The sequence below is a fragment of the Pezoporus wallicus genome, unplaced genomic scaffold, assembly GCF_028554395.1.
Source record: "Pezoporus wallicus isolate ANWC-B61680 ecotype Strahan unplaced genomic scaffold, APGP_CSIRO_Pwel_v1 contig_6923, whole genome shotgun sequence".
NCBI lineage: Eukaryota > Metazoa > Chordata > Aves > Psittaciformes > Psittacidae > Pezoporus > Pezoporus wallicus.
The window spans coordinates 2,904,530-2,930,356 of NW_026637289.1; the positions used below are offsets into that span (position 1 = coordinate 2,904,530).

At 43.4% G+C, this 25,827-nt stretch overlaps 1 protein-coding gene and 2 long non-coding RNA genes across 13 annotated transcripts in view; 1 reads left to right on the plus strand and 2 right to left on the minus strand.

The window, feature by feature from the left end:
- The window catches only part of AFG1L (AFG1 like ATPase), a 58,767-nt gene extending 54,867 nt beyond the window's left edge, over positions 1 to 3,900 (plus strand). For 4 of the 7 annotated variants that reach the window (XM_057404719.1, XM_057404718.1, XM_057404724.1 and 1 more), the window contains 3 exons: positions 1,044 to 1,184; positions 2,924 to 3,037; positions 3,743 to 3,900. In XM_057404719.1, coding sequence (XP_057260702.1) covers positions 1,044 to 1,184; positions 2,924 to 3,037; positions 3,743 to 3,877 — 390 coding nt within the window. In that variant the 3' untranslated portion in view covers positions 3,878 to 3,900. Of the gene's footprint in view, positions 1 to 1,043; positions 1,185 to 2,859 lie in introns of all 7 variants that reach the window. The other 3 variants (XR_008971601.1, XM_057404723.1, XM_057404722.1) reach the window with 3 other exon arrangements.
- On the minus strand, positions 83 to 25,699 carry LOC130596771 (uncharacterized). 5 transcript variants are annotated; one of them, XR_008971605.1, is made up of 6 exons: positions 25,529 to 25,699; positions 12,952 to 13,086; positions 7,541 to 7,640; positions 3,558 to 3,840; positions 2,450 to 3,061; positions 83 to 431 (listed from the first exon to the last, which is right to left on the minus strand). It is a non-coding gene; the product is annotated as an uncharacterized LOC130596771 (long non-coding RNA). The 5 variants fall into 5 exon arrangements; XR_008971604.1 differs by lacking the exon at positions 2,450 to 3,061; XR_008971602.1 differs by lacking the exons at positions 2,450 to 3,061; positions 3,558 to 3,840.
- LOC130596772 (uncharacterized) lies at positions 22,837 to 24,421 on the minus strand. The gene is made up of 2 exons (XR_008971607.1): positions 24,098 to 24,421; positions 22,837 to 23,343 (listed from the first exon to the last, which is right to left on the minus strand). It is a non-coding gene; the product is annotated as an uncharacterized LOC130596772 (long non-coding RNA).
- Positions 25,700 to 25,827: the final 128 nt, after the last annotated feature.

Below are 25,827 nucleotides of genomic sequence, written 5' to 3' on the forward strand. Positions count from 1 at the left end.
TGGTGATCTCTCTTGTACTTAACAGTACTTCAGTCCTAAGTATTGAATAAAATTATATAATTGAATTACAATATTGAATAAAAATTGCATAAACTGTTTGCTTACCACCAATCTTAAAATCTCCAGCAGCATCCTAGTTGTGTTGCTGCTTTTAGTGCTTCCATTGTTTTCTTTTTCACTTGATGGGATTATTGTCCACCTACCTGTTGCTGTTTGATGGTGAGAGATGTGGTGGGCTAGCTCTGTGATGTTTCTATCCAGCAGTTCCTTTCACTTTCTTGAATATTTTCATGCTTTATCTCATCAAAACGTTTTGACTTCAGCTACTCTTTGTCCAGATAAGTGTTTTTTCAGAGGTGATGCGTGAAGCTGTTTTTGGCTCTCAAGATGATTATCTTCTTGGTTTCTGGTTAAGAAGTCCATAGCAGTGGCTGGGGAATAAAATGGAGGAAGAAAATAAACAGTATATATAACTTTGAGGAGAGGATATAGTATATACTGCTCTGAAACGCTGCTAAAAACATTTAGAAGGTTTTGTAATCGTACATTTCCATAGATGTCCCAGGGAAGTTGCATGGTTATGAATGGGAAAGCAGGGTGGTTCATAGGACTGCAAATGAGAGAACTGGCTTAGAGACAGGCTTTAATACCTGCCTGGGGGTTAGCCGGTGAGAAGCTGTAGCTTATTCCCATTCATTTTCAGAAGAATTTTTGGAATGCCAGCAGGGCTTCATTCTCCTGTGCTTGCATAAGAACCATTTCTACAGGTTTTTCATTCTTGTGTCTAGATAAAACCCAAAGTCCTGGTTATGGACAGCCATTAACAGTTGCTCAAAATAACTTCTTGTGGGAGGGTTTTAGGTAAGTAGTTACGCTTAGCCTACGGCACATTTGTCTAGCAATTTCAGTTAGAAAATATTTTTTATTTACTGTTTTTAGCACTATTGCAGTGCTTTAGAACCACATTACACTGTAGGTACAGCACATTTCATCAGCTGGGGAGTTGTGACATTGCCATGCATTTCTTATGGGTTTTGTTTCAGCCTCTTGGAGCCAGTGACTATTTGGAAATATCAAAGCACTTTGACACAGTCTTTGTTCGTGACATACCGCTTCTTACAATGGCAAAAAGGACACAAGCTCGTCGCTTCATTACTCTTATTGATACCTTTTATGAGCATAAGGTGAGAACCAAGCCTTTCCTATGTGTGCAGAGTAATATTGGGAGCTCTAAAATCTGACATCCAATTGGTTTGAAGTAAGGCTTTCTATAGTAATGATTTGGAAAACATAAGCAGAATGCACTAGCTCTGCAAAGAACCATCATTCCAGCTTCACAAAAGAGGTCTCATCACTATAAAGGCAAATAAGCAGGTTTTGGTTTGTTGGTTTTTATATTTCTGTGAGTATTGAACATGACCATACATACAAGCCTGAGCTCATTTGCCTTTCCCGAATAGGGATGTTATTTCCTTCCTAACCCAGGAAATCCACAGAAACCATGTCATCATTTTAATAATGAAAGATTGTGCTGCCAGCTGTGCTGAGTAAATTTAAATTTTTTAGATTTTAATCTGCATGGGCAGGTAGTCAGGAATCAGCCTTCCTGAACAGGGTACTGAGGAGTTAATAGCATAGTTACATTATTAAGTTTAAAGGAAACAATCACTGTAGGCTTTATGTGAGGTTGCAGAACTGCTAATGGAATAGTAATGATAAATACAGCACTTCATGTGAATTTACAGAGGTTTCAATCATGGAAGCAAAATCAGCACCATTAAAACAAAGAGAAGTTCATGTTTAAGATGATTTTTTAAAAGTAATACAAGGTATGAAACCCTGCCCTGTGTGTGATTATATGTGCACACACTTAAATATTTATGCAATCAGGAAAGATCGAGATTTTTTTTTTTCCAAAGAATGTCCTGGCAAGATCATCAGAAAGGCCCCACTTCAGCAAGGTATTGAACAAAGTGCATGAGTAGTCTTATTCAGGTCAGCCAGATTCTTTGTACTTTATGATTTGGAAGTGGACAATTTCTAAGAGGATACGCTAATACTTATAAACTAATGATAGTGTGTTAGAAATAAGGGGGGTGAGGTTGTCTGCTCTACCTACATGCTGTCATTAAGAATTGCAAGCAAACAGCTGCTTCCTATTCCTTCCTCCACAGGAAAACCACAAGTGTTAAGCTCCTGTCACAAGTAGTTGTTAGGAAAAAAACACCTGAGAGAGCCTATTTGTGGAGACTTGTCCAGAGTGCAAATATATTGTCTGCCTACTCTCAGCAAGTATCTCCTCCTGTAAAAATACTTCAACCTGTCTTCATTGTAGCCCCCTGTGATACCCTACCTCACTGCAGATTGTACCTCCTTCCAGCACACGTGAAAACAGCATCATTATTGCTATTAGCAGATAACGTGCATTGTTATTACCAGTAATATGCACTTGAGTAGCATGGGTGAAAGGAAGAGTGGCTCCACTCAGCCTTCTGGAAAACTTGGAATTTAAACATTCTTTAGGTGGAAATATGTGTGCAGTGCACTTAGATACTGAGAGGAATTTTAACTGTGGGGGAGAAAGAAAGCATTGGTTACAAACACTTTATAGCTGTTACTGTAGAAAGTTGATTGTGAACTCATTGCCTGTATAGCAGATATTCTGAGGATTCACTACCATACTTATTCTGTTCTCTGTGTAAAAGTTACATGAATTGTTATTGAGAAAAAGATCTTGCAAGGTTAGTATTCCAAATGACCAAGTCAAGTAGATCTGTAACAGCAGTGCTAATGAGAGAAAAGGAAAATACCTTGAAAAGAAACAAGGTCGTGATTTGAAGTTTGCTTTCCATGAAACATGTATTTTTATCTGTTTTCTCCAAAGCCCAAGTGATGAGATTGTTGCCTCTTTTCCTTCTCTCAGGTGCGTATTATTTGTTCTGCAGTGGCTCCTCTCCAAAGCTTGTTCCTGGTAGAACATGACAGTGGTGAGATAGAGAACAACAGAGTCTTGATGGATGATTTGGACTTGAGCCATGTACGTGATAGTAATATCTTCTCCCTTTTTTAACAGAATTGGATTTGGTCTCGTGATTAGAGCAGCATTTTAGGACGAGGAATCAAGTAAATATTTGACTAGTGATTTGCTGCTTTTTCTGCAGTGTGTCTTTTGCTCTCATAATAGCATGTTATTGATTCATAGTCAATGTCATGATATATAGAACCATTTTGCTGAAGTTAATCATTATATTTGCACAATCGTGTATGAAAATACTGATTTCAGTTTACATTTAAAATACAGAAATGAAAGTCTGTTTTACATCTTCCTAGACTACATAGGACTGCTTCACAAATCCTCACAAACAATACTATTTTGCACGGTACCAATTCTGGTTTTCCTTTTTCCCTATAGCCTAGTTATTGTTAATGAATTTTTAAATGATTTCTCTAAATCCGTATGCAAGTAGTCAACAGGAAAGTGAAAATAGATGGTTAACACATCATCATGCAGTTTTAAACCCAAGTTACTGTTTTGCTACATTCCTTCAGAAGATTACCTAGGTGAAATAGGTGTTTTCCTTTAATATTTGGACTTAAATTTCAGTTTTTTGGTGCTATGTTACTGTCTTGTATCATCAAGGCCTGTGAAACACTCAGCTTTAGGAGTTGGGTAGGATGGACTTTGGTACAGCTATGTCTCTCACAGTTAGTTCTGTGGTGTTGTTTTTCTGTATTAATGTAGGATTCCGCCAAAGGACTCTCCATGTTCACAGGAGAAGAGGAAATCTTTGCCTTTCAGCGTACTCTCTCTCGGCTTACAGAAATGCAGACTGAACAGTACTGGAAAGATGGAGACAGAAGCAAAAATATGTTGTAATTAAAAGTTGAATAAAATCACCAGAAGTAAAACTACAGAATTGGAAAGGTTTTTAGCACAACTGAAATAATAATTGCACTTTATCATCCGGACCATATTTTCTTTCATCAGTTGTTTTTTGTGCTTAAGAAATGAGGACTCGATTATTTTTCAGTACCATCAGTGTGTGGACATGTGAAATTTTGCCTTAATTTTCTTTTCTGTAAAATACAATGTTGATGTTCAGTAAATTTAATGAGATTAGAATTTTTCTGGAGAATTGGTCTGGAGACAAAGTTGACGGGCTATGCAGGGTTCACAGTAGATTTAGAATGTCATGTGAAGAGGACACTTAATGGTTGATGCGCTGCTTCTGTCATGTACAATGCAGTTGGCACAAGAGAAAAATCAAATGCTGTCTCTATGAAACTCCTCATGTTGTATAGGTCCCTGATAGAATTCTGGAACTGCTCTGTTGTGTATTCTGTTGTGGGTTTATTTGCCCCTTATTTTCTGTGTGGAGCCATCTGCTGACTTTTCAGGCTCTAAGTTTCCTGTAATCAGCCTGTTAATCAGTTTAGTTCATTGTAAACTAATGGTTTGAGCCATGCAAGAACCCTGAGGAGGAGACTGAAGGCGCTTGAAACTGCACACGGTTAAAACCAAGGTAATCACTGCTGGGAAAAGAAACTATGACAGGACAGTGTATACTGTAACATATAAGTGCAAGTTAATACTCTAAATTTTGCAGTTCTTGCATGCCTGGATATGCTGCCTTTACACCAGCGTTATATGTCTACCCTGAATTTTCTCAGGCTTCATCTATACCTAACCTTATATTGCTTCTAGCACACCTGCTCTGATGTGGGGAGAGTGATCCTGCCCCTCTACACTGCTCTCATGAGACCTCACTTGGAGTATTGTGTGCAGTTCTGGTGTCCTCAACATAAAAAGGACATGGAACTGTTGGAACAAGTCCAGAGGAGGGCCACGAGGATGATCAGGGGACTGGAGCACCTCCCGTATGAAGAGAGGCTGAGAAAGTCGGGGCTGTTCATCCTGGAGAAGAGAAGGCTGCATGGAGACCTCATAGCAGCCTTCCAGTATCTGAAGGGGGCCTATAGGGATGCTGGGGAGGGACTCTTCATTAGGGACTGTAGTGACAGGACAAGGGGTAACAGGTTAAAACTTAAACATTGGAAGTTTAGATTGGATATAAGGAGGAAGTTCTTCACTCTGAGCATGGTGAGGCACTGGAACAGGTTGCTTAAGGAAGTAGTAAGTAGTAAATGCTCCATCCATGGCAGTGTTCGGGGCAGGTTGGATGGAGTCTTGGGTGACATGGTTTAGTGGAAGGTGTCACTGCCCATGGCAGGGGCTTTGGAATTAGGTGATCTTAAGGTCTTTTCCAACCCCAACTATTCTATGACTCTGTAATTTTGGGGTTTAACAGAGACAAAATACAGTATTATGCTTATTGACTTATAGTGCATTTTTATAAAAGGTTAATTTAATAACATATTTAGAACCCCTGAAGAGGGAAAAATATTATGCAGATGGACTGAAAAGGTTGCCCTAATTGCTTAGGGAGGAGATAGATACATAACTCACTGTCCCCACATTTAAGGGGTTTTCTTAGACTTTGCAACATGACCTTTTTCTTGTACTGTATCTGTTCCCCAAAATATTCTTCTCTGCCTTTGTTTAGCCTGATTAAATTGTTTCAGTTGTAGCCCTCCATCACAGTTACAGAAAGCTTTTGAAAGGGATTTTGGGACAGCAGGGAAGACTGGACAGATCGTGTGCACTTGCATGCGTTTTGAGAATACAGATGGTTTGGAGCCATGTGCTCAAGTCTGGTTTTCTGTTCTGACCACTTGTTTGTCTTGGAAGACTTACAGTGGCTATACCTGTTCTTCAAAGAATTTCTAAAGCCTATATTTATAGTTTACAAGTTATGCAGCTGTGTTTTTATTCCCACAAGGGTGACTACCATGGAGAATTTTAATGTGTATTAATGAAAACCCCAATCAGAATACATTGCTTATACTGCATGAGCAATGGCTATATGAATAATTGATGTATATTTTCAGAGACTTGTATTAGGTTTCTCAACAGAGGGACTATTGAGATTCATGCATATGTGTCTGTGTATATACACACCCCTATACTTACTATATACATATATATATAAATACAGATAAAACTAATTTATATAACTTAAGTGTGTCTGGTTCTGTATTTATACGTGGCAGTCTATACTCATGAGCCTGGGCCTGTGCTGACAGGCCTAGTGTCCATCCCTAGGGCATGATGGACAGCACTGGGCATGTCCTGGCCCAGGGTGCTGCATCACCTGCAGTCCTGAGGGTGATCCCAGCAGTCCTGTCCCCTGCTGCCTGGCCTGCTCCTGGCTGCTGCGAGACAGCAGTGGTCTGTGGCTTTTTATTACCACATTAAAATGTTGTATTTGCCAAAATGTAAAGAGTGAGATGCCTGTGAATAAACTATGCATACTCCTTGATGGCCTTAAAATTGCTGGATTTATGCTGGATGCCTCTATCCCAAGATCAAGTATTGGCTTTTTAGGTTTTCTTAACTTGTAAGTTCATGTCATCTAGGATCTGCAACAAATTTTTATTTCCCTTTTAGTAATTCAACAACCATTATTGCCAAGTTAATTTCAAAAGTAATTTTGAGTAATCCTATTAATGTGGTATTATATTTTGCTGTCACAGGAAGCAAAATCCTTGTCATTATGGACCATGCAAACTGTTTCATGTTGGTTTGTAAAGGCCACATGCTGGCAGCGAATCTCTCAGCTAACTTGTTTCAAATATTTGATTGACAAAGGAATGTTCTCAGTGCCTGAAAATCTAAATTACAGCTTCTGTGAGGATAGTTACTTTATCCATACAAACATTTTATCTTTAAAGCTGTATTTTCATTTTGCGTTCTTGTGCAGTAGCTCTTACTTATATTTTAAATAAATAACGCAATTCTGTCTTTTAAAGTCACAGCTTTTCAGTATTTACCTTTTCACAGATTGAGGGAACAATTGCAGTAGTTTGGGTGTATCAAGACAGCCCTCCAAAGGTCTCCGGAGGGATCAGAGGTGCCTTCTTGCTGTTGTTGCTTTTGATCTAAAAAAGAAAACCATTAATGGCCTTTTTTGATTAAAGGTGACCATAATGACACTATAGCTGGATAATGTCACCTATTTTGAAGCAGTTTAAACATCGGAAAAAAAGACCTGACCAAGTTTCAAACAGTGCTTTTCATAGTCACCAGACATCTAACAAAGAGAAAGAACAGTCTCTCCATCAAGGCCTGTCTAAGAGGATCAAGATCCAGGAGGTTTCCTTCTGCAGTTACCTGGATCTGTGACTCAGTTTCCCTGTTGACAGAATGGGAATGATGTTACTTTCTGATTTGCTGACACTGGAGTACTGCCAGACTTCACTCATTAATATTCTAAGATGCTTGCTGAGGCTCTGGGATGAAAATACTTAAGTAAAGTATGTAAATAGTGCAAAAAATAATTTAGCTACTCAAAGTGGATTAGTTTCCTTGTTTGGGTTACAGAATTATTGCCATCAACTACATACACATCACGTGCCTCTTTGCTGTGAGGATATTTTTTAAATAAAGAATCTATTTTAAAGAAAGAAAAAAAAAAATAACCTGAGCTTTATGATTCAAACCTTCATCAAGTCAGGTAGATTTTCTTCTACTTTTAACAACACATTTCCTATATGATTCATTACAACCTTAGCTCCTGCACCTGTGAACTACAGTGGCTTTGTAAATTCTGTTGGGATTCTCCTTGTATACTGAGAATTATTTTTTTTAAATATATCATTTTGAGTCTAATATATAACAAACTGAACACTATTAAATTCTTCTGTTGAGAATAATTTATGTTGTAATAAAAATAAATAAATCCAGATTTTATAAACATTTCACTTATCATTCATGCTATTTTTAGGTAAGTAAGTGTTCTGAATAGAAAGGCCTTCTGTTAATGACTTGGTGAGATTTAGGTTTTTTATCTCTGTATCCAGAGGACAAAGTTGGATCTGCAGCACTGCAGGTTTCTGGGCACTTGCTTGCCTGGATGAGCCATAGCACCGCAGGCCATTGCCCAACATGGGGCTCAGCCTTTGGCAGGTGTGCCCAGGGCTTGTGAGCTCCTCCTCCAGAGGCAGTTTAGACTTGTCCTCTTCAGTTACTGCTGCTGGCAGCCTTCATTTTGGGGTTTAGAACCCTATTTTCTACCTGACTCTTTTCTTCAGCAACTTGAGGGTGAGGCACTGCAGCTTGAGCGCAAACCACAATTAAAGTGCTCTTTTTTTTTTTCCTGTTAATTTGTGATTCTTACTGTTCAAGATGTGCTTTTGCTGACAGCTAATTAGTGCTGCAGTTAGTTTTTACAGGCTCTGCACAGCTTGTAAAAGTGCCCCTGGGAAGCAGTTAGTTAACACTTGGGCAGGCAGGGAAGTCCCTGCTCTGATGGGCTGGGAGGGCCACTGCAGCCCCCGGTGCAGGGGCCCTCATGCAGCACCTCTTAAGTGTTGTGAATGGGAGAGCAAGGCTGCAGTGTGACACTTCTCCATGGATGCCAGTGGCAGAGGATCAAGAGTGTTTTACAGTTTGGGCTTGAGAAACCAGTGGTGTAAAGTTTTCTAGGAGGGGTTAAATTTGGGGGCTATTTTTATGCCTCCTACTGGAAACATTCAGTCTCCCCATTTCTTGCATGGAGGGACTGTCATACTGAGTATCGAGCTGTAACCAACTTGCTCCAGTATCTTGCCTGCAGCAGTGCAATATCCAGTGTTTGAGAATAGCATCCAGAAAATTTCTTAATACCCCCTCATTACAGATTTGCAGAGGTTTGTGGAGCAGGATGCCATATCCTCACCAGTGGTTGCATCCCTTGTTACTCACGTAAACACTGCATTCTTCTCCAGGCTAATTTAAATCTTTTATTTTTCCCCTCAAGCATCCTGCTGCAGTGAGACATCGGGGTCTAGTTATTTTGCTCAAGGAACAGTCCCTTTACATGCTTTGCTGCCTCTTCCAAAATACTTCAAGAACAGATGCAGCTAATCTGCCTTTGCAGTTTTGTTTGCCCAGTGGGTGTTTCTCTCATATCCCCCTCATCCATTTCCTGCCAGAGATGAGCAAACCCAATGTGTCCATCTCTTGACAGAGAAGAGCACTACTTGTCTTGGGATCCTTAATCTTTTGCTGTTGTTCTGCACCCTCATTTCTGATGTAGGTTTGTGTGTGTTGCTGCTTCCCAAGACTCTTGCACTTGGAGTTTCCTGCTGCTTGGCTTTGGGCCTTGAGAGCTCTGGTACATATGAAATACAGGTCTGGGGGTGCATCTGTGCCCCTGCAGAAAAGGGGACGTTTTCTGAACCCTGGGTTGCAGCAGTGCTTGCATCTGCCTTTCTCTCCCCCGAGAAGGACTTGCAGCAGCAGTGCCTTGCGCGAGAGCAGAGGGAGGATGGAGCAGATGGAGGATGCAGGCCACTTGCTCCCTCTCCAGCCTTCTGCATTCTCCACATATTTGTAAAACAACTTTTGTTTTAAATTGAATTGAATTCTAAGAGCGCCACTAAAATACAGAAATGCTTCTCACTGACCTATTACTCTGCATTCATGTTGGTAAAATTCTGGATGAGTTTCTATAGTCCTCCCGCCAGTTCTTTGTCAGGGTGAAGGGTTTAGTTGGCTCTGTTAATCCACTCTGTAGCTGAAATTGTTCATTTAAATCGTTATAAAAATCCACTCTTTTCCAATGCGAATCCTATATTCCCAGATTCAATTACTGCTGCCAGTGCAAAGACTTCAAATTCTTTGAGTGCAATCACACTGTGTCAGTCCAAAGCCAAATTGCAAACACTTATCCACAATTCCCCTTACTCAGCTTTAAGCTAATTTTTCCAGTTGGCAACAATAGCCACAAAAGTATAGGGAAAGATTATTAGAAGAGTTTAAGAAATGGTTGATCAGCTCCTCCACAAGCTGTGGTACAATTCTACAGCATCCTCTTCTTGCAAGGAGCAAAACTTTTCATTCTGTTACTTAATATATTTTTAGCACTAGGCTCTTCAGTGTCACAGTAATTAAGAGCGATCACAGCCAGTGAAAGACAAAGCATGGAACAAAAGATCAAGTGATTGTTTAAGCTGAAGTTAACTGAACCAAGAAAAGTAAGCTCACTGACATGAAGAAAAAGGCTTTCTTTGTATCCTCCGGTATTTTACAATTAGCAAAGCCAAACACACTTGTGTAACTTTTTCTACCTACAGTGATGGATAACGTTCAGGTCACAACATGATGTGTTGGGTGGTGAAGTTTTTTTCCTGCAGGCTTAAGAGCATCACTCATGTCAGGTCTTTCCTGTAGCTGAGGTACAATGTGCCCAACATCTCTTCCTGCTAGTCAAAGTTCAAACATTTTGCAAACAGCTAACAAAGTTAGTTGGGGTGGAGAGTGAAATTTGTTGAAAACATAGGCAGAGGACCAGTCTCCTTCAGTGGCAGTTGCTATCTACTGAAAAGTAACATTTCAGAGGCCAATGGAGAGAGGAGCAATTACTGTCCAGCGAAATTAAAATCTGAATAGGCTGCCATTTTCAGTGCTTCACTAGGATGGCTGTGATTGCTATAGAAACTTCTGAGAGTGAGACAGAGAGGTTTTCCAGCACTGGAAATTACAAATGGAGAAGGTTAGACTGGGTGCAAAGCCCATTCAGTCAGGCAGCTGCCAGTTGAGCCTCTTTGCCAAGTAGATTGTAGGAAACGCTGATTAAAATGTCCACTGAATGCACCAGGCAAATTAAATTTCAGTCACAGCCGGCTGGGCAGTTTCGGTGGGAAGATGGCTCCGGTGCACCTGGGCTCCCTCTCCCTCTGCAGAGAGCCTCTCCTGCGGGCACTTGCCCCCTCTCACAGGTATAGCAGGGATGCTGCAGCAGTCATGCTGTGGCAGTCTAAGGACACGGGTAAGATGAGGTTTGTGAGGAAAGCTGGTAGCAGCCAGTCTAATAAAGGACATCTGTGGGGAAAAAGCAAAGCCAGAGATGGTTCCAGGTGGGGGAGCAGTGTTCCTCCCCGAGCCCAGCTTTGCCGTCTCTCCAAGGGCACAAGAGCAGCAGATGAGGGCTGTGGCCATGTCCACCTCCATCTGACTGGGCTGGCACCCCCATTTTGTTGTGTGTGTTGTCCCCACCATGCTGATATATATGAACAAGAGTGCACTCTTTGAACACCTCATCTGCCAGCCCCTTCCCCTACAAACAGCCTGTGGTGGACAGCTGAAACTGTCCCTTTGGGTCAGAGCAGCAGGCAGTACAGCCAAAATCCTGCCGCAAACCAAGAGATGACTAAGCCTCCCACCAACAGTGGGAGCCTCCCACAAACAACTCAGACAAGCCCCTGAAATCCCCCTTGCAGCCCATCAGTCCCCAGTTTTGGCTGCACACCCAGGTGCATCTGCAACTCCACTAATGTCTCTCCTTAAGAGGATGCTCTTACCTCCTTTCCATACCCCCACTTCTGGTCCTTTCATCTATGCTGGGGGAGGGCTTAATATCCTTTTGTGTTCATCACTGGCCTTGAAAAAATGCTTGTCACCCTCCTGGCAGCAGGCTGGCAGCAGTTATTCCAGCCAATGCCCTGAAGGACCATCAGTATCTTTTGGTTTTATCACTATCGTTTCTTTTATTCCTCTCTCCCGTTTCTCCTTGGCCTCCTTTAATTTAGGCTGTCAGCCAGAAGAGTCTCAGGTAAGCTCAGACACATGTAATGCTGTGACATAGTAACATAGCTATGTTCCTTCTCCTCCTCAAGCTGCATGTAGCCAGTGTACCAGCTCAGGCAGTATGGCCTTCAGCGTTGCACCACTTTACAACTGCTCTGCTTGGGCCAGTTGCTTTTCCAATTGTGCTTGGCTTTGAGACAGAACAATAAAACCACTTTGTGAATCAGTAGAAGTCCCTACCTGTCTATATCATGGTTTCCAAATATACCTCTTCTTCATAGGCTGTGCTTGAAAAAAAGTTTGCATTTAAGTACAAAAAATTATATGACCTGTACGAATAAGAACAATGAGATTTGTCACCCTGCGTGAGGGTGAACAATGTAACAAGTCACCACTTACTGAATCCATGAAATGTTTTCCTGTTTGGAATTTTCAGATTAAAAAAAACAATGCATTTTGACAGTAACTGTTACTGATATTTTGATCTGATTGTGATTCTGTTCATTTACGGTTTCTCAGTACACAGTTCTTTAGAAGTCAAACTGACTTCATCTTCTGCTCCCAGAGCACCTGAAGGCAGTGCTCAAGGATTAAAATATCTGCTCAAGGCAATGTCAATAATTGTCTACTTAAGCTTTTTATATACATTGGTTATTTGGCTTCCTAATGGCTCACAGCAAGCTGTTACAGTGGTGTGTATGTATGTGTCTGTACACATATAGATATATGTATTCAAGGAACTATGAATGGGTTTTGCAGTGCTTTTGACTTGTAACTAACTGCTCCCACAGCCATGAGTTAAGGGCTGGTTAATGGATGTCAATCTGTCAATTCTTGAGCAATTTAGGAAATTAGTTATTGACATAATGGAGAAATTATGAGTGTATCACAGCAACTCATACTTGAGGACACCTCCGTCTGCTAAGATTGACCCTAATAATTAACAGCTTTACCCAGTGCTCCAGAGGTGCTTTATAAGGCACAAGGCTGAAGGTTAAACAGCTTCTGTGCATCAGATGTGCTTATTACATCAGTATGTCTATAATGGTTTTCCTGAAGCCACAGCAGCTTGTTAATTGATCGTTCTCATTTTACAGTCTTTCCCGGGGTCCCCTGTACCATTACAAAGCTGTGCCCTTGTCCTTCAGATTGCCTTTTCCTGTTCAGCTTGAGAACTAGTGTCCCCTCAACCAAACAGGGACCTGCCTGCCAACCGTTTGCTTGCCCTTGGTCAGCTGCACAGTGCTGCTTCCTCCTCCCCCAGCCCCACTCCCACCTCAGCTCCTCTTTCTGTGAAACTCAAAGGCACAATTGCCACCTACCTCCTGTTTAAGCATCTGCCACCGCAGTTCAGCATCCAGGCAGCTCAGTGGTTCCCTTCTGTTGGGTCCAGGGTTTATTTAAGTTTTCCAGAATGAGAAGGTGATGACAAATCAAAGGCCAAGTGTCATGAATGACTTGATGTGGAAGAGGAACAAAGTTTACAAGGTGAGCACGACCAACTGGTAAACCACCTGCTTCTCCCATCAACTGCTACAGATGGAAAGAAAACAGAAAAACTTTCTGGGCTGAGAACACTTTTGCCAGCTCACTGGGAGCTGAAGTTATTGAGGTGTTAATGCTGTATGTCCCAGGTGAGAAATCAGCTGCAAAATCCTCAGCTCTTGGGTCAAAATCCTTCAGTGTATCTGAGTACCTGGCTAGAGTGGAACGTAGGTCCCTATAAAGGAGAAGCTGGGCTTTAGCACCTCCTATCCTTTAAACAGGAAGATGACCGAAGAGACTAAAATCAGGGGAAAGTGGGTTTCAGCAGAGCTTCCCACTTCTTAAGACACAAACTCCCATCTTCCCATTTCTTAAAAGACACAAGCTCCCACCTTCCCATTGCCTTCACTCCACACCTCTTCCAGGGTCATCCAAGGGGGATGCATGAAGCCCTGTTATGCTACAGCTCTTGGGGAGATTTTACAGTTTCACTGGGGCTGAGATGCTCCTGATGAAAGGAGAGGATAGACGTGCTGTCAGGATTTGTGACCCCCCTCTCCCCTAACTTCAAAGCATTTGCCATCAGTGGCAACAGACAAGTTCATTGCTGTATTCCAAGTGGCTTGAGGCAGCACTATTCCATAATCTAGGCAAATTGCAGAACCCAGACTAAGGCAGGATATTAGCCTAAGAGGCTGACTCTGAGAAAAGAAAGCTAGTCTCTAATCCTGTTTTGTCAGAATACCTTTGTACTTGGGCACACAATATGCCATCATCTAGCTCCACCGTGTGTCGGGATCTCTCCTCTTGCCACAGGGGAGAGAATTTCTTTTTCCCTCACCAGTGTGGAAGCCCTAGCAATGCTCTCTCTTAATCGGGGTTTCAACAGCCACAAGCAGGACATTTGCACAGAGATAGCACTTGTTACTTGTGCTGTTCGACAGCACTTCCAATTGAAACACACAGCCTCGTCTTCTCCATAGTGTGAATAGTCTGGCCTCTCTGCTGGTAAGAAATTAGCAAGCAAAAAATCGGGGCTATAAAGTTCCAGACTGGCAAAGATCTATCGGGAAACCTGCCCTAAAGATAAGGGAAGGAGACATCTGGACAGCCCAGGACCCCCTAAGGCTTACATCTACCAGGGCTTCGAAAACATACCCACTTGCTCTGCAGTCATCTCCCCCAGAGACGAAATGGACTGTATGCCCCAGGACGGTGCCTCAGGCGTCCTTCTACCCTTAGTTAAAAAAGAGAAAGGGAAATATATATATATATAAAGCATATATATATCTCTAGATATGTTTTATGAGGGTTTCGCGTGGCACTTGCAGCTGCGAGGGCTGACCAGCGGCCTGCAAGCGCGGCGAGGCCCACAAGATGGCAGAGCGGCCTCACGGCACACGGCCCAGCCCGAGCTGTTACCGGCTGCTGCTTCTGCAAACGCCATTCTAAAAATGACTGCTAAAATATGCCCAGACTTTCACCTTGCCGTCAGACTGAGAACGAAGTGAAATAAATACACCGTGATAGCTTGGGCAGACATTCCTTTCAAACAAAAAGCGGAAACTCCGAAGACCATCGTTCCAGGCGAGGAGTAAAAGGTTAAGTGGCTGCACAGGGTGCTGTGGCAGCAGCACTGGGGCATGCTCCATGGCTGGCTGGAGGCAGAAGGCATGTGTGTGGTCACACCAAATGCTTTAGGGACAACCCATATTCCACGTGTCCTGGCTTGATCGCAGCCAGCAACTCAGGGTCACACAGCCACTCGCTCATGCCCCGACCACCCTGGGTGGGATGGAAAAAGGCAAATCCCACAGGTTGAGATAAGAACAGTTTAGTAATTGAGAAAAAGTTTAATAATAAAAAGAAAAAGAGAGAGGAATAAACCCCAAGACAGACAAGTGATACACAATACCATTGCTCACCATCCAGCCTGACCTAGGCTGCCTTGCCTTCCAAGTAACTCCCCCCAGTTTATGTACTGGGCATGACATGCTGTGGTATGGAATACCCCTTTGGTTAGTCTGGGTCAGGTGTCCTGTCCGTGCTTCCTCCTGGCTTCTTGTGCCCCTCCTCACTGGCAGAGCATGAGAGACTCACAAGTCCTTGATCAAGGTAAGCACTACTTAGCGACAACTAAAACATCGATGTGTTATCAGCATTGTTCTCAGGCTGAACCCAAAGCACAGCACTGCACCAGCTACTAAGGAGAAAATTAACTCTATCCCAGCTGAAACCAAGACACCATGTCAGGCAGGGCTATCATCAAAAAGAGGTGCTAAGGGGTTGCAGTGGAAGCTTACGCAGGACTGGGATGACATGACCCTGTGACGCAGAAGATCTATATTTTTAATATACAACCATTTTTGGGAAGAGAGGGCTTCCTTGGAAGTGGACCTGCCTTCCTTATATTCAGATAAATATGACATACCACATCGCTTGGTCCTATCCCAGCCTTCCCCCCCAGAGCCAGATCCTGCCTTGAAATGGCTCAAGCAAAATCCTCCCATCTGCACCATCATGCAGGATCCCTTGACTCAGGGTACAAGGCATATGTGCTTTTGAGTGAAGCATCAGGCAGGCCCCCAGAAGCTCCCCGAGGTCTCCTGCATGGCTACCTTGTGACTTCTCAGGCAGGCACCTCCTCACCTGGATTGCTACCTCCAGCCTACCCTTTTTAGCATGTGTTGGCACCACATTGGCATGGTGTTGGGAGGCCATCTCCACCCTGGGGTGCAGAAGCTCTCAGGGGAGAATCATTACTGTTGCTACATGTGGGAAATTTTTGGCAAGTGGAACTGGTGAGTAATGCCATGCATGCCTGGGATTTTATTTAATTCTAGGATACTCAGTGTGTGTATAAGTGGTCTTATGAGAAAGGAAGAAAATCCTACCTTCAGGTGCATCTGTGATGACAGCTCTCTGTACTGCTTTCTATATCTCAGTGAAAAAATCTCCTTAGTGTGGTCATCTTCATCTGCTGGAATCCTGACATTGTTCTCAAAAAATCACAACACCTGGAACAGCTTTGGAGTTGATACAGCCTCATTTCGTCCCCAACAGTACAAGCCAATGCCCTCCAAGATGGGAAAGACCTGGCTTTTGAACAAGCCTGAAACCTTCACACTCTGAGATCCAGAGCACGTGTAGGATTTGGCTTATGGTGGACTCCTCAAGCACTTGTAGGATTTCACTTATGGTGGACTTCTCAAAGGAAACCCCACAAGTGTGGCTTTATAAAAAGAGATGGCCCTTGCTTGGGCTTGCTGTGGTTAAAAGCTTCAGGAAACTCCCCAGTCTTGTTCTGCCACCCCTTCATCACCACAGTCTCTCCACTCCTCCTCCCATGTGGTTCATCTTGCATCAATCCTCTCCACTGCCAGTATCCAGAGGAGAACGTGCAAGCTGTATCCTCTCCAGAAACATAGGCAAAGAGGCAAAGAAGATACTAAAAGACATGGGTCAACCTCTTTTTAACACGTCATGGGTTATTTGTGGGTTTTTTTAATTATTCTGTTGGATTTTTTTCAATGGGAGCAGCTCTTGTCTGCTTGGGCTTCCCCATGTGGGCTTCCCCTTCCAGGCTTATATCCTCTGCTGGCTGGTGCAAGCAGCAACTCATGCAGCCAGGTTTTGTTCTTGTGGGACATCAAACTCTTCCCCATATAGAGTGCAAACAACCCACATGGCATTCACTGAGCCATGCATTTGAATGCTCAGTGTTGTCGCATATTTAAGTACTTTGTAGGTTGTATCTCTTCATCCTCAAGCTCTAAAAAATGCTAAAATCAAGTGGAAAATATAGACAAACTTGTTATGCTTACTCCCTCTGTGGCTTGCCTAAAGGCAGAAATGATGTTGAGAGTTTTTCAAGTCAAACTATTGTACAAGCACACTGAAGGGAGGCACATAAGAGACTTTTACTGGAAAACTTCATTCCTGCTGAGAACTTACTGGAACAGAAGTCTGGTGATACGTAGAAAAATTACCCCACTGTTTCAAGAAACAAGAACCATCAGTCCAGCCAGAGTGAAGAAGACATGAGGGAAGAAAATCAGCTCCAATCAAGTGTGCCAGAGCATAACCCTCTCTGCAGATCTCTTCTCACACGGGTCCAAGCCCATGAAACAATTTGCAATCAATGAATGCTGAAGTCTACTGTAGGAGCAAGCAGGCCATTAATGTAACAAGTCAATGAATTCTGACGGAGCTGACATTTCTGGAAAATTAGCTGGATTGCCAGGGTAACCAAACCACAAAAGGATGCAGGACACAATCAACACAAGGAAAGATACAGACGTTTGCTGAAAAGTTTTACGGGCATGACAAAATTAAATGAAACTGGATGTCCTAGAAAACAGTTTTCACTTTCATCATGTCTCTTGGCTGGATTCCACAGCATTGCAGAAATGTTTCTACAAGAATTGATTATTTCTCACATTCTAGGCCCTGGAGAGCTTCCCATGCCACTCAGAATAGTTAGGTCTTTTTGAGTACAGGCTTAGAGGTGAGATCTAAGCCAGCTGGGCAAAGCCACCATCCTTCAATTACACATTACTATGCATATGACTGAATCCTTCTACTGCTTTCCAGAGGCACCTTCCCCCATACTTTCCCCCCAGAAATAGAAAAAATTCTTAAGTTTTTTTTTCCCTTACTTAAAAATAAGTTTAGGACTTTCACTTATTATTTGGAGACCTCAGTTCAAACCCCTCTAACTTCCCAAGTTCTGGAGAATCCATGCACTAGGTTAACAGCTTGTGGGCTTTGATGACAACTGGATGACAGCTCCATCCCATCATTTGCCTTGTTTCAGCTCTGACTTTGTACAAAACTACCCTCTGGAACAAGGAGAAGCCAGAAAACCTGACTTCTAGCCTGAGAGAATAAAATTTTTGTTTCATCCCAAACATATGGGGAGGACCAGATTGTCCAGTGGAGGGCCACAGGGATGATCAGGGGTCTGGAGCATCTCTCTTATGAGGAGAGATTGCAGGAGCTGGGCCTGCTTAGTCTAGAGAAGAGAAGGCTGAGAGGGGATCTCAATAATGCATGTAAATATCCCGAAGACGGGTGCCAGGAACATAGTGCCAGACTTTTTTCAGTGCTGCACAGCGAGAGAACAAGGAGCAATGGCCACAGACTAAACCACAAGTAGTTTCACGTCAACATGAGGAAGAACTTTTTTATGTTGAGGGTGGCAGAGCACTGGAACAGGCTGTCCAAGGAGACTGTGGAGTCTCCCTCCCTGTAGACATTCAAACCCCACCTGGACGCATTCCTGTGTAACCTGCTCTAGGTGGCCCTGTCTTGGTAGGGTGGTTAGACTAGATGATCTCCAGAAGACCCTTCCAACACTAATGATTCTGTGAAGGGGGACCCCAGAAAAGACAAAGGAAATGAGAAAATCTAGATTTCCACTACCAACTGGTTTTCTGGGAGAGAAGTGCTGTTTTTAAAAGGAGATTAGAGCACTTTTCTAGATACAAATTGCAGGTATTTTGCAAAGATACCTTACTGCATTCCTCTCAATAGCTACAGCATTTACAGATTTGTACTTCTGGGTGAAAGGCACTTATCAAAAAGTTCCTGACAAGCTCTTATGTACACAGCACATCACTGACATACCCATCCCGTGTGAAATCTGTGCAAGAAAGGCAGGGTTCTTTTTCTCAAGTTATGACGAACAAATGGTGCCAGACTGAGTAAGAAGCAGCCTGCAAGATCTACTGCATTATAGAATATCAACACAGCACCATGTGCTGAGCCTGGTGGCAAAGGCAATACAAGGAAATGGGTACTAGGGAAACCAGGAGGCATGGAGAACAGGCCAGTCCAAAGCTCATGAAGATGAAACAATAACAAACAAAAAGGAAAACTACTTAGCCAAGCTACTACATGAGCCACTACGCATCATGAATTTTTATTCATGCTCTTCTAAGACAAAAGCCACTGATGCCAATCAGTACAGAGGGCTTGTGGACTGGAGAAAGATCAGCTTTCTGGTGGGTGTTGAGAATATGTTAGTAAAGCCCTGAGCAGAGAGATACAGTCCTTGCAGATACAGAGGGCACATTAGTGTGCTAGCAACTGGGCTGTCATTTTGATTCTTCCCTTCCGCTTTCTGCTAAGTGCTGTTTTACTCAGCCTTTCACAGGTTAAGGACAGATGGGAACCATTAGATCTTCACAGCTCCTTTGGGAACTGTTAGTCAGCCTCTTGCGTATCACAGCCCTTCAAACCTCACTGGCATACCTTGCCTGAGACTTGACTACAGTGTCACTCATGCTTTTAACTGCAGTTAGAGCACACCCATCAGAAGCATGCCCATCTTGGCTCGGACACATCTGGAAAATGTGCCAACTGCCCTGACAGCTTGTTACAGTGATTAATCACCTGCACAGTGATTAATCACCTTCATTCCAAGAAATTTTTGGCCAGGTTTTTTTCATCTGAATTCATCTGGTTTCAGCGTGCTGCTACACATTCCCATAATTTACTAGATTAAAGAGCCTTTCAGTACCTGATATTTTTCTCCCAGGGAAGTTTCTTCACCATCATAATCAATTCCCTGCTCAGTCTTTTTTGATAAGCTAGAGAGAGTGACTGCTTCACATCTCCCATTGCAAAGCATTTTCTTCAGGCTCTGAATCATTTTGTGTGGCTCTAATGTTCCACCACCCATTTTTCAACATCAATTTAAAACACGCAAGTCATCCCAGTGCTGGTCTCACAAATACAGTACATGCTCATATCCAGTTGCTTGTCCCTTATGACTTAAAATAAATCTATGCAGAATTTTAGGCAGATGCAAGCTGGCTTCCTTGCTGGCATTTAGAGCAACTGAAAAACAGCCAGTCACCTTCATTGGTGCTGCCATCTCAGCAGTCTCAGCAGGTGAAGAGAAAGCATGACAAAGCTGTCTCCCTGCTTGCTCACTGTAACATGATTCAACATTGAAAATCAAGGCTGACCCTGTGCAGGGTACACAGATATGGGCACAGACCATCTCTGGCACAGCTAGACCACATCCATGAGGATGAACTAGCCAATGGATACAGACTGACTGTATCCAGGCTGTTAAAACTTCTTACCCATCAAAGTGGAGTAGCTGCAACTAGACTTTTTGCATCCATGCCTGGGAACTGCTTGGGAAAGTGCTAGCAGCCTGGGCCAACACTGTGCCAGGGACCATTCTGCAGTCTTGCTGTGGACCCAGCTGAGTTGCAGTCCCTGGAGTGCTCTCCACCACCGCTCCCCCTTTACCAAGAGAGAGAAATCTTAACACAGAATCAGCCTCCAAGGAAGCAGGAGCATGAAGCAATTCCTTTGCTTTCTCCTTCTGAACCTTCTTTCCTCACAGGTCAGCAGGGTTTCAGATCAGACAGGTGGCAACAGGCTGGGGCATCCTTGAAGAGGCAAGATTTCCATTGCAACAGAGCTTCCAGCAGGAAGCTTCACCCAGGTATGTAAAACCAACAGAGCTGGTGGCACTTCACACCAGTTACAGGTAGAGGAGGCATCCAGGCTAAGCCTATGAACCAATTTTTCTCCAATTCCAGGGTTCTCAGATCAGGAGGTTGAGGGAAGAGTGATTTTTGAGAAAAATAATCTCCCCCCAGCTCCACAGAAGGGAACAAAAATACCTGATGTCTAGTATTTTTTTAGATTTTGGCTAGAACAATAGGAACATTCTTTCTTTCCACTGATTTTTTCCCTTTCTTTGATTCTGTCAGTGGCAGAAAATGCTGAATCACAAACCTGGAGCTTTAACAAAAAAAAAAAAAAAAAAAGTATTCCTATGCAGAAGAAACAAATCTTACATCATTTCATGCTTCCTGCTCTCTGGTGCCACGTTCCTCATTTTCAGGCTGTTTTAAAGGTCAGCTTCACAGAACAAACCCTGATCTCAGACATGGGATGCATGCAGCCTCTCACTCCAGGATCTTTTCTCACATGATTAGTCCCAACATTCCTGCAAGTAGAACAGTCCCCATCACCAAAAAAAAAAGGCAAGATATTTTTTCTTCCCATTCCCCAAGTTAATATTCACCACCAACACAGCCTCATTTATTTCTTAGGCTGGGGGGCTACTTCAGCAGTGTAATGCTATTGCCATCTATGGGCAAGTAACAGTCTTATCAGTCACACATACAAGTTAAAGTCAGAATACATACTTAAACTGACAATTACTCTCAGTAATGCTTAAGGGACTTCAAAGAAGATTTTATTTAAGATTTTCCAGTACCTAAGACATAGAATCTGGATAAAAGCTAATCAAAGACAGCAATTACTTCTCATGGTATTTGTTTTAATCCTCATTGAGTATTCATTCAACTGGCTTCATTTTGCCTGAAGTATGTTATTTGATGCTATAATTTGAGCAGGCGGGTGAGGTCATGTGAAGGTGTTGATCCAGAAGCAGCATGCATACTCTACTTGTTCTGAACAAAAGAGCTGAACTTATTTAAAATTACTACTATCAATTATCAAACATTTAACAAATGATGGAAGGCACAACATGATGAACAAGCTTCAGTGCTACAGGAAAGCTGAAGATTAATTGCTTGTTTAATAGCGCTTTTAAAAATGTAAGATTTCAACCTTAATAAAAGAACCAGACAATTAATCTACTGGTCATAAATGACAAAAATATACTGACAAAACAATCTGAAGTGTAAAAGTTACTGCAAACACTTTTTAGTTTGCTTATGCCTCAAAGAATGTCTCTTTTTCAGTGACCTAGAGGACCATGTTCATATGAAAAAGTTTCTATCAGTATCTGTACAAAATATAAAGCAAAACTGAAGCTCCCACTCACTGTGAGACTCTACAGATGACATTTAAAAGAAAGCACAGCACCACAGCAAGATGAAAAATGATCTTTCTGTTAAACTGTAACTAGCCAGATGATTATAATGCTCTCAGGTTCATGATAAAGGTATAAAGATTGCCTCCCTTGCCTGCAGAGCTCATTGCCAGGTGGCACGAACTATGCATGGTTAACTCAGAGTCAGCCTCTACTTGTTGGTCTCTGCTGAACCACTGAAAGGAAAATGCCTGGGCCCCAAGAGCAAAGATTGCCCCACAGCTCATCATGCAGCAAAAGAAAAAGCCCAAAACCAGCAGCTAAGGCATTGGACCCCTCTCAGCAACTTGCCAGAGGAAGGGCACTGAAAGTCTTAACCTTGCAGAAGTCATACAAAAAGAACCAAAGCACAAAGAACTACTCTAGCAAAGTTAGAACAAAAATGTTTGGATTTGATTTCTGGAAGAAAGAGAGAGAGGTGTTTGTGAATAAGCACAAGAATAGGCATATAGTTCATTGACCAAAGAACTATAAACAAAAGCACTTTCGTTCATTCCTCAATTACTTGCTCTTATTTTCTCTTGCAGTCACATGCCTATGTGGGCCTATACTGTTTGAAAACATGATTAAGATGCCTTAAATCACAGCCAAGTATTGTACTATTAACACTGACTTTAACTTTCCTGTTAGTATAATTTGTTTCATAACTGTATCTCTTACATGACCAAATCCCCACACTGATTCCTTGAAAAGTTTTCGTTGGTATGTGCACTGTATTTCCAAAGTGCTTCAGATTTAAGGGCTTCATGCCCCACCCCTCATCATTGTTTCACTGTTTCATTTTTGCAGGGACATCCCCTTCTTTTCAGGAGATTGAAATATCCAGTAATCTGAAACAGATTTGGTGACCCTATGGCATTAAATCATGCTTTGTGGTGCTTTATTCCCGCTCCAAAAGACTTTATGCATTAGCGAGTACATAAAATTGCACCAGAGACTGAATACGTATTGAAAAGTAATAAATGATTCCATATGGTCTTAATTTTTCAAAGCAGTGCACCACTGTTTTGAAGCAATAGGGTTTCATTTTCCAATTAGGAAGATTTTAAAATAGCCCTTCTAACCCACAGATACGGGAACACTCTCACTTAAGATATTCTCCTCAGCTGAGAGATCTGGGTGCACCAACAGTTTTCACAGTCAAATGGCGTCCTTGGTTAGCCAGCTAGCAAGGGTACAATTAGCCAAGGCAGTTAATTTCTTCCTTTTATTCAAAAAAGCTTGTGTCATCATTACTGCGAAGACACAGGTCACAAAGCCTCTGTGAGCAAACTGAATAGCATACGTTCCTCTTCAAGCTTCACGTACTTGAACATCTGTCAGATCTCAGCTACAGTTCCTCCACGGTTTTCCCTGTTTACTTCCAAGGGAAAAAAAAAATCCATTTTGATAAAACAGGGCTTATAGTACCTCTACTTGGATATATCTTAAGCTTAACATGCCTACTATGAAGAGTAGCTACTGTATTTAGAAAATGCAAGGCTCATCAGCAGATCAGTTCTCAGCATGTATTCAGTTATGTGTGCTCACTTAAACAGTACCCCCCAAAGAAACAACTTAATAAAATCAAGCCCCACTCTCCCTGTCATGGCTCTCTGCAGGTAAAACAGCAGTGAATGACTTATGCACACCTTTAACACGGCAGTTTGCTAGACTGAAGAAAATGCTTTTGCAAGGCAGGCAAAGATGCATATAAATGGAAGACTTCAACTTTTCAGATTCCAGGAGGAGTTTCCAGGGCAGCTAGCTATACTTGCATGCCCCAAACACATTTAAGTGACATTCACGAGCCGCAAGGAACATAAGGACTTTAATATCAGAAGCAGGACAAGAACAGAACTGAGGCATTAAAGTTAAGAAATGCCCTCCCAAAAGCCCCAGGTCAACCAGTGCATAATCCCAGAGGCTCTGGAGTCCTATTTTTAAATTGCTAGCATCCCAAGACACAGGACATTCTGCCTTTCACATACCCAGAACCACCCCACATTGGGCAGCTCCATGCCCCTCCTCACCCTGGGCCCAGCACTGGAATTCAGAGCTCAGACACGTCTCCATGCAAGATGAGACCCACGTCCCGGGCTGTGCAACCTGCTCACAACACATCCAACACATACCAGTGGGCTCCAGCTCCTTATGGCACACTGCTATGATTGTTCTTCCAAGATGCAACAGCAGGTATGAGGTACCCATCTCTACAGCACTGCTAGATGTGGCATGTCTCAAACACTCAGGAAATGTGACCCCTTTCCCATTCCTCTGACTTGCTGCAGCTCCTGAGTCAGCAGCCGCTCAGTTCCTCCAGGGTGGGAGAGAGAGAACCAGCTGCAGATGCTTATCATTGACTTCCCCACCATGTGCTGAGCCGCTGACTGCTTTTGCTTAACACTCCACCAGCCCCTTTGAACCCTTTCTCAACTCCCCAGGGGGGAGAAATTCCTTCCCTCCTCCGTGTGCATCCATAGCAGGAGACCCAAGGTCAACTTCTCCCCCTTCAGCCCAATGGGGTTCAGATGACTCCTTCTGACCTTCCTGAAGAGTATCTTATCCAGGAGGTAGGCTAGCCTGAAGAATATCCACTGGGAGGGAGGCTAGCCTAACATGCACTCCCATTTTCAAACAGCCTGTTGAACCCGTACTGCTGCCTGGGGGAAGAGGGTGGGGATTCACGGGAGCAATCTAGGAGAGGCCATGACTTAGCAATAATAACATTGCCACAGGGGAGGGAGAGGAACAACCTTGGATTTCAGTCCCCTTCTCAAAGTTTGCTCACTGTGCTTTACATCAAATGTTTGTCAGAGAACAAAACACAAAGTTCTGGGAAAAGAACCAGGAGCCGTATCTCCAGCTTCTAGGCAAGTGCTCTGATCACTGCAGATACAGAATGACAGGGGAAGGGAGGTGCTTGGACTTCTTCCTCCTGCGGCCACACACCGGAGACAATAATTAATTATTTGGAAGAACTGAAATAGGCTCTATGTAGGCACCTGCTCTCAAAAAGAGCTGCTAGGCTGAGCCTTGGCAAAGGGAAATCCTTTCCTGTAGCACTCACTCTCTTTACCTGATCCCCGATTAAAGCTCCTGTTGTACGAGTGTGCCTTATGTTTGCAGGCAGAGGGAAGCAGAACTGTGAAAGGTGGTTATTTCAGGGCTGTGATGTATAAGAACCACTACTGTGAAGAAGGGATTGAAGCTACATCCTCTGCACAGCACCGTGTAGACAGGTCAGCCACCTTGGGGACACGTTTTGCTCCATGAAGCCAACCAACGATGCAGTTTTAGAGGTGCAGCTTTTGAGTCTGTCAGTGCTGCAACTCTAGACACTTGGCTCGCTGGATCGTTGTTCCCAAAACGCACCCACTCCCTGACCCTCACCCCATGTTCAGGCCTCCATTGCTTCAGGCAGCGCTGCGAGTCCCCTCCAAAGGTAGGCTTCAGCTTAGCTCTGAGACAAGGGCAACAGGGAAACCAAGGTATGGCTTTGCTCATCCCTCGGTGCAGCTGTAGCTTCTGGCTGAAGGTAACGTTCAGTGCGAGTGCCACAGTACCTTCCGGAAAGCCTTTTCTCCCAGCGCCGCTGTCAGCCGTACCCGAAGCCTGCCCACTGCTTTCCCCTGCTGAACGAGAGGGCAGCTCCGCGGGATGGGGCCCGGGCAGGGCTTGCAGGGACCGTACCGAAGCCGCCCGTCCCCACCATGCATCAGCGGCCGCCTCCCCGCCAGCCTCACGACAGCCAGGCCCCGGTGGCCGCTGCTCACCCCGACAGCCAGTCCCGCAGCAGGCCGGCCCGGGGCCCAGCCATCCCTCCCGGCCCGCCGCTGCTGCTGCCGCTGCCTCCAGGGTGCGG